Below are 8950 nucleotides of genomic sequence, written 5' to 3'. Positions count from 1 at the left end.
ACATTGAAACAAAGTCGAATCCCGATTGTTAAAGTCCGTTGGAACGCCAAAAGAGGACCCGAGTTTACTTGGGAAAGACAAGATCAAATGCAAAGGAAGTATCCTCATCTATTCGTGAATTCGGAAACGCAAGATCTCGAGGAAGAAACAACGACTACTACGCCTACTTAAATTTCGGGACGAAATTTCTTTTAAGGAGTAGGTAATGTAACATCCCGCCTTTTTCCGTCTACTTTTCCGTTATACTAATTTAAACTCCGTTATATGTTTATAACATCTTCTGTTGATACGCGTTTTAAATTATCTCGTTTAGGTAATTCACGCACCCGAACGAAAGTTGAGGGACTAAACTTGACAAGGGATCAAACCCTTGACTAGGTCAAAGGGTCAAACCCCTTTCACTCATTCATTATCATCTCCATCTCTCTCTCTTTCTCTCTAGCAAGAACACACACCCATTTACCAAATTCATTCAATCATCATCTAAATTCGATCTAGGAGGCTTACAACAAAATAAATTACATATTCGTGATCCTCTCTTCATCCTCTTCAATTTGATACCAACTTCATCTCATTTGGGTAACTTTCTAAAATCACTAATTTTATGTGTTCTTGAGATTTTTGAGTTATAAAGTTGTTAATTAGTGTCTATGGCTCATTGTGATGTCGTGTATGTAATTTGTATGCTCGATTTGTTGTTTTTGGTGTAACTAGCTTGAATATGAAAAATGCTTGCTTAATCTTGTGTTTTGGATGCTCATATGTTGTTAGATTGTTAAAGTCCATGTTTTAATTGTGTTACTAGTATCATTAGCTTCGTTTTGGTGTATAGGTTGATTAAGAAAACTTCAAGAACATGATTAGTGATTTTGTGAACTTGGATTAGGATTTGATAAGCTTTATATGAACTTTTGGTGCATCAAATGCTATGAATTGTTGCTGATAAGTGTTTGGTTGCAATGTGTGCTTGATTACCTTCAAAACGGCATATCATACATGTAAATTGGTTGCCCGAATCATGAAATGCGTTTTTAGAACTTGAAACTTTGATTATGAACGTTTAATGCGGTTTTGGGTTGTTGTAAGTGTTGAATTACTGATGAAATGTGTTTAGTTGTTTTCCTCGTCAAATTACCTTCCCAACGGTATAAGATACTTGTCTTGATTGTTTACGGATCATAAATGGTGATTGTTTGAAGTTAGGTTCGTGCATAAAACTTAAAAGTTGCCAGAACTCTCTGCACAGGTAATGGCGCGGCGCGCCATATACCCGCGCGGCGCGCCATTATGGTCTGTCCAATTTTGTCACTTTTCGAATAATGTTTGCTATGCTACGCACCTCCGATTCACATGTAACTTGTCCTAACATGCTCATACATGATTAAAAACCTCAGAAAAATAGTTCGGGACCCGACCCGAACGTGTTGACTTTTTTGTTGACTTTGACCGACCAAAGTTTGACTTTTTGTCAAACTTAACCAAATGATTATGCAACCTTCCTAACTTGTTTATATACTTGTACCTTGCATGAAACTTGACAATTTGATTTCACATGCTACATAATCGAGTCGTAACGAGCCATAGGACTAATTGAACATCTTTGACCAATCGTGACTATCGTTATTGATACAACCTATTTGTTTAGGTCAAGACTAGCACTATCCTTCGCACACGTTATTTTGTGAAGTACTTTTCGTACGTGCACTCAAGGTGAGATCATAGTCCCACTTTTACTCTTTTTGAACTTACATTTGGGATGAGAAAACATAAACATTTCTTTTACTAAGTGAACACAAGTACAGGAAAACAAACATTCTACATACGAGTTTAGAACAAAATCCTCAATTCGATTATCATTAGTTACACTTGCCGGGTGTAAGCGAGAACTTATGTTGTATGGATCCATATGGGTTTGACAAACCCTCATTCAAACGGTTCGCTACCGTTTACGAATGAAATATATTTTCGAGAAACAGTGTATGTTCTAGCACTAAGTGATGGGGTTCAATGGAAGGAATGTTAAGCATTGATAATTGGGTGCTCGTGAAACAAACTTTTGGAATGTATTACTATTATTTCATTGATGCAAATCTTGTGGTTCACTTGTACTTACTTACTTAAACCTATGATTTCACCAACGTTTTCGTTGACAGATTTCTATGTTTTTCTCAGGTCCTTGAACGATACATGATACATGCTTCCGCTCATTATTTTGATACTTGCATTGGATGTCGAGTATATATGCATACATGGAGCGTCTTTTGGATACTTTTAAATTGTGTCGCATAGGTTTCATTTGTACTTAAAACTTTGTATCGTAACTTGTGGTGGAACTATTCTTGTAAAACTTGAACAACCTTTACATTTGAAATGAATGCGACATATCTTTTGGTCAAACGTTGTTTTAAAGACTTATGACCACGTAACGGGACCTAAGTAGACGGCGCCGTCAATGACGATTTGGTCGGGTCGCTACAGATCGTCTGTTGATTGGCGAGTGTTATATGGATAATTTCAAGCACTTTTCATTAAGGAATCGATTTCAGAAACACTCTAAATTGTAAGTTCGATTTTCAAGTTCTTCATATGAAAACCGCAACTGTTCATCTATTGATTCATGTTTCTGTTGCTGTTTTGGTGTATAATTCTTCAACAAAAGTCTTAATCGATGGTTAAGGAATCACTTGCAAATTATTTGAGGTTCTAATTCAATCTATTGCAGGTTACGGTGATGGTGGATATGACGACAGCGGTGATGGCGGCGGTAGGGCTACCGTTGATGTTTAATGGCGGTGGTGCGTTGCCGTTGCTAATTTAGAATGTATCAAAATCAAATTCAGGATTACAGAAACACAAGGGTTAGTTATTAGCTATTACTTTTTTTGATTTATAATTGATGAATGTATCAAAATCAAATTTATAGAAACATAAGTGATGAAACCCAACAGGTTTTTAATTTTGATTTATAATTTGGGTTTTTAGTTATTACATTTTTCTTTTTAATGGATGGTTTCTAGCTATAGATGGTTTTTAATCAGTATACTGATCGATTAAATGGATGCTTTGATTATATTATTTGTTTTGATTTGATTTAGATAGATGGTTAGGATAAGAAGGGATAATGGATGAAAGAGTTCTTGGTCAGAATATAATCTGTTATGTGTTTGTTTTGTTTTTAAATTTAGTTGTTGGTTTTATATTTTTTTAATTTAGGGTTTGAATTTTGGGGAAGAACAAGTTCAACAAACATTAGATTTAGATACAGATGAGAAAGATGGGGAAAAGGCAATTTTACCCTCACATGCAAGGCACATGTCATGACTTAACTTACTTACTTAACGGAAGTTAGATGGAGGGACACTGAAACACAAATTTGTAAAATGGAGGGATGCTGTAAGCAGAAAAAAACGAAAGGGACGTTGTTCACTATTTGGTGTATAATTGAGGGACCAACGGCACACAAAAGTCTATATAATGCTTATCAAAATTGTGATAAACTTGTCAACAGTGGTGCTAAATCCAAAAGAAAAGATGTGAAGTTGTAAATTTGTTTGTCTGACTTTATAAAGTCAGACTTTACCTCGTCATTACTATAATACTATTAGTTAGATGGGAGAAACTGAGTTACAAGGATAACGGAAAGCAAAATGATCAAAGTACCCTCACATGTTATGCACATGGTGAAAGTTAACAGAAAAAAATAACGGGGTTAGGCTAATGGACCCCCTGTGAAATGAATGCATACCACAGTGACCCCACACGTCAAAAAAATTCTTTTGAACCCAGTTGTAGTTTTAAACATACCACAAGTACCCCGTGTAATTTTGTCTTAATTTAACTTAATATTATGATCATAAAATAAACTAGTTGCCCAAATCCGAAACCAAAGCACTTATCACGGACACCAAAACTTGTAATGATTAGCTCATTTTTCATGCGTTAATATCAGGTACCACAAATCTTACATGCATTGCTCAACTTAGTCCCGAACTCAATACCATTAACTGTCAACCAGATCACATGCCAACTGCTAACTGAAATTTAAGGTATATGGCAGAACACTCCCTATCCAGAGCAACTCACTTCACATTATGTTCCATAGGCACCCCAAAGACAATAATATCAACGATTTTATTCAAAACTCCATAAATAAATAGAATGAATTCACTATCATGATTCAGTCATCAGGATGAGAAACAGAAAGGGTACAAAAATTGGAGCACGTTTTGTTATTCATCTTCGAGGATCTCTTTGTGAAGATGCATACATGATGTGGTGCAGTATTTATAATTGTACCGATGAAACGGAACTTTACCTACCAAAGACACTTGACAACACGAACATAAGGTGTCTGATGATGCTCCGGTGTTCGGCTGTGAACTTCCAGGTGTCGAGGATTGAAGGGCTGCTATTCTCCTCTCGGCAGCAGCAGCTCTCTTGTCCCTCTCTTCATCTTGTGCTCGTTTCAGTTGTTCCTGCAATCACAAAAGGCTCTATATCATTAATATGAACACATATGACGATCTCGCTCTCTATCAAATTAATTTACGAAATTGCACTTCAAGGACATACAAAACAAGTAAAGATGTATTTGAGTGAAAAGAAACCGAGCTCATTACAATAAAAAAAAAAAAAAAAAAAAAAAAAAAAAAAAAAAAAAAAATAGTACCTCTCTAGTCATCTGTGGTCTGCTGGATTGTGATTGAGCCGACGACAATTTCTGTAATTGAGCAGCTTCCGCCTACATTTTGTTACCAAAATGACAAGGGTATGAAATAACCTATATATGCGATAGAGATTCCAAAACACATTTTCTAATTATCTGTATAGTTCTAAATTATACAGCATTCACATTTCACAAGTTAAAAGGGTAAAATCCATGCAACTTATGAAAAATGCAATTTGGAATATACATTGTTTATAACTTTGAACCAGGGAAAAAGATGAAATGAACTTCAAAAGACTTCATGTCACAGTTCAATTATTGTGAAATGATTATGGAAATTGAAAATATGATAAATTCATTCACATTGGTTAGGTGTTAAACTTACTTAAATGATTATAATAAATATGATGAATTCATTCACATCCAACATTATGATGTCAACAACAATTGTGATTAACTTCTACATCCGTAAACTCTATAATCAAAGCAAGTAATAATATACACACCTCAGCCTTCTTTTCTCTAGCTTTCTTCAGCTTTTTCAGCTCTTTTGCTCTTGCTTTCCTTTTAGCATCTTTCTCTGCCTGAAATAATCATATATTGTTTTCTTTAAATAAAACAAAGACTAATTGTTTATATATAAGTATTTCCTTGGGTAAAGTTACAAAATCTGAACATAATGTTTTCGCGAGTCCAACTAGACTCAACCCATTACAATATGTACCAAAGAATCGCCTATTTTACCCCCTCTGTAACGAAGCACTGAAGACACTTATGAAGAACACTGCTTTATGATTACCTGTTTAGCATTCTGAGATTCCTCCATTTCTTTAGTTAGTGGACTAGGAACTTTAGCTGCTTGCCAATCCCATTTATCAAGATTCAAAGCCATAAATCGTCTAAACGTGTTTCTAACTTCTTTCTCCGATGCAAGCATATAAGGAGTCCTCCCCCTTTCATCTACGACACAAGGATCCGAACCCTGTTCTAAAAGTTCCAAAACTTTTTCTATATCCCCACCCTTTGCTGCTTCATGTAAAGGTGTCGATAAAACGGATACTTTACTCTCCTCTCTTGATATAGACAAATCTTCCAGGCTATTTACTACACTAACTTCCTCAACTTTGTTGTTATCCAAATTGTTCCCTGATTCTGTATTGCTAGAACTAGGTACGACCTCATGTGCAAGTTCAGTTCTAGAATCTTCTTTACTTACTATTTCTTCCTGTGGTTCCCAGGAAACTTGTGTTAATATGTTGTATAGTCGACGTGCTTCCTTGAATGTCGGTCGACGAACAGTCAAAGGAATAGGTCTGATACTACTTTTCTCGCAATTCATGTAGGGAGTTTCACCGTCAAATAGTAGTTGACGGTTGTCAGAGGGGGCAGATATAAATACACAAGAGGATGCCTTAAAATAAGGCGTCCAGGAGGTGAGTAAGTCTCGAATATCCTGTTTTTTAATATATAATTAGTTGAGTGAAAAAAAAAAAAAAAGGAATATAGTACAAAATAATGACCGAGTAAGATTCACCTATAACACACATACCTTCTTTAAAGAAAGCTCATTGTGCCGGCGTATTGAAGCTCCTGCAGAATGTGCAATTTTGCCACTCGCATCTTTTGATGATTGCTTTTTACCAGCTTTGGCCCTTGTGACATATCTACATGAAACAGGTGGTATTTAGCATTTAGCTCACAAAACTGATCAGTCATATTCTGATATATGCAGTAAGACGCTGATAACATATATAAAGAACTTCATTTAGAAGTGAATATAACAAAACTTGTACCATACAACATATTACTACATCAATATCCCTTTTTTCTATCAACATACATGACAATATGGTCCTTAAGTTAGGTACTGACCTATGGAATGTTTTATGAGCCACAACGTTGTTTCCATCAAACACACAGCCAGCAAAATGCCCACCACTCGCAAGCAACATCACTCTAAACTGGGTATTATTCCTCGGTTCATAACTCACGTTATGCAGTATCTTGATCAGTTCCCTATCTGGTACGCATGATATAACATCCTCCAACATGGCACTGGATTTATCATGTTCGAAAAGAATTTTCAAAGTGTCACCAAGAAACAAGCATTTCCACAACGAAATTATTTCGCCACTTGCTAAATGTACGAAAATCTTAGTTTTACTACTTCCCAATAATCCCTTATTCATATCATTGCGAATGCTAGATTCTCGGTCATCTTCATCTTCCGAGCCTGATATACTTGATACATCAAAATCTTTAACCAGTGAATCAGATGTCCATTCATCAAAATCATCTTCTTTCACAATATTCTTTCCTGCAACTGTAAGTTTAACCTGATAATACACATTCACAAGATCAGCACAATAGATTCTCAATTATTATTATTTTTTTCTTTTTTTTGGGTAAGCAAGGAAACCCTCCTATGAACGAGCGCATTGGCTCCCTCATAGAAGGTAAACCTCGGGTAATCAAGCCTCCCGAGCGCGAGACCTGGTACCGGGTGAATTGCGCATTATGCGCACCCTCTAGTCACACTCCCTTTTTGAACAATTTGACATAGCCAAGGATTGAACCCGGGTGGTGTGCTTCATTGGGCAACTCGGTGGCCACTCAGGCAAGCCTGCGTGGTTAAAATCGATTCGAACCCGGGTAAATGAGGTGGCGATAGTAGGTGACTAACCACCGAGGTAGATAAGTTAGTTCATATTCGATAATCCATACCACGTCCCTTTGAACATGTTCGATTGTAGTCCATATTTGTTATAAAATGACCTAAAGTTGTAATCTAGTAGTGGTACTATACTCGTAAATAATAATTAACCATTCTTTAAATCCAGCAATACTAAACTAGCACAATATAACCTAGCTAATTGTTTACACAATGTTATATTGAAGTAAATAAAACACATAAAAATGCATCAATTAAGAAATTTAATAACTAGGTTAAGAGAATATACATTAAACCGATGAAAATCGGACTTGAAGTGAGACCGTTGATCATGAAGCGATTCAAAACTTGATTTACAGATATTACACGTCAATCTATCACTTAAGCTAACATTTATATCATTCGTTACATCTGTCGCTTTATCTTCTTGTAAATCACTTTCGTTGTTAATAGTTAGAGGTTCAGGAATGAAAGCGGTTGATGAGGTTGACGGATACTCAAGTAGACGGCATGAATCGAAGAAATCTGACGGAAGTTCGAAGATCGAACGGTGGAGCTTTTTAGGTTGCTGTGAATTAACGGTGGCGTTACGGCGGCCGGAGGTGAGTTCCGTTGCGGTATCCATCGGTATTTTGATTCCAGAGTATGCGATTGTGTAATGGTCTTTTGGATAGCAATTGAGTTGGTCAAATGGATCACGTCCGATTTACATAAACTCGCTTCACAAGTTGGGCTAAGTCCAGTACGTCTGTCTGCTAGGCCCAGTTAAAAAAAATATCTTTTCATTATTTGCTTTTAAGCCCCTTAAGTAAAGTAACCTATCAAAGCAAATGTTCAACTTTTCTTGTCTAGATTCATTTAATTTTAATTCCATTTCATTTTAATTTTTTCCTGTTCAGTTCAGTTTTGTTCGTGGCGTTTGCTCCCTCTTTAGAACTAGTTGCATGAACAATCAAATAGAAACAATGCCATTTTTAATTTATAGCATATATGATTAACCATCTGTATAGTCATATAAATAAAACTCTAAAATGATGATGTCTATCATTAAGCTAATAATTGTTATAATATATAAATATATATATAAATGGATAGTCAATTATTGATACACAAAAGTAATATTATTGTATTACCTAAACTTGTGATATTTTTGCTATAAATAGCCATGAATGCAAGCATTAAACTCGCACCATTTTCTCACACTTACAAAGTGTTTCTTTCTTTCTCTCCATTATCATCTTTGTTCTTACACTTCATTATTAGCATTCTTAATCAAGAATCAAACCACTAAAGGTAGTTATAAGCCTACTGAATTATAACACGTTATCAGCACGATATTCTTAATACTAATTATGGTTGGCTCTGCCACCTAAATGATATATGGTCGGTTATACCACCTGAATAATATATAGTCGACATTGTCGCCTAATTATCATTTATGTTACTAACATTTATATTTCTATTATCTAACTTTTATATGGTAGACACTGTCGCATAATTATCATTTATGTTACTAACATTTATATTTCTATTATCTAACATTTATATGGTCGACACTGTCACCTAATTATCATTTATGTTATATAACATTTATTTATGATTGCTTACATATG

The 8950-nt window shown here is 35.4% G+C and overlaps 1 protein-coding gene across 1 annotated transcript; it reads right to left on the bottom strand.

Moving 5' to 3' along the window:
- Positions 1 to 3930: 3930 nt before the first annotated feature.
- On the bottom strand, positions 3931 to 7974 carry LOC139852741 (uncharacterized). Its single transcript, XM_071842070.1, has 7 exons — positions 7627 to 7974; positions 6539 to 7002; positions 6216 to 6330; positions 5466 to 6119; positions 5173 to 5250; positions 4670 to 4741; positions 3931 to 4475 (listed from the first exon to the last, which is right to left on the bottom strand). Exons 1-7 carry the CDS (start codon positions 7960 to 7962, stop codon positions 4230 to 4232), a joined length of 1965 nt encoding a protein of 654 aa, XP_071698171.1. The 5' UTR covers positions 7963 to 7974; the 3' UTR covers positions 3931 to 4229.
- Between the last annotated feature and the right edge of the window lie 976 nt (positions 7975 to 8950).

This window comes from Rutidosis leptorrhynchoides, chromosome 6, assembly GCF_046630445.1.
Source record: "Rutidosis leptorrhynchoides isolate AG116_Rl617_1_P2 chromosome 6, CSIRO_AGI_Rlap_v1, whole genome shotgun sequence".
Classification (NCBI taxonomy): Eukaryota; Viridiplantae; Streptophyta; class Magnoliopsida; order Asterales; family Asteraceae; genus Rutidosis; species Rutidosis leptorrhynchoides.
This window is presented reverse-complemented; position numbering and strand designations above follow the sequence as displayed.

Bases quoted from the DNA above. Each gene is read 5' to 3' on its own strand.
- LOC139852741 (XM_071842070.1), bottom strand. From the start codon at position 7,962: ATGGATACCGCAACGGAACTCACCTCCGGCCGCCGTAACGCCACCGTT. The intron at 7,003-7,626 runs GTATATTCTCTT...GTGTATTATCAG, and splicing joins CCGATTTTCATCGGTTTAAT to GTTAAACTTACAGTTGCAGG. The intron at 6,331-6,538 runs GTCAGTACCTAA...TGTTTCATGTAG, and splicing joins GCTCATAAAACATTCCATAG to ATATGTCACAAGGGCCAAAG.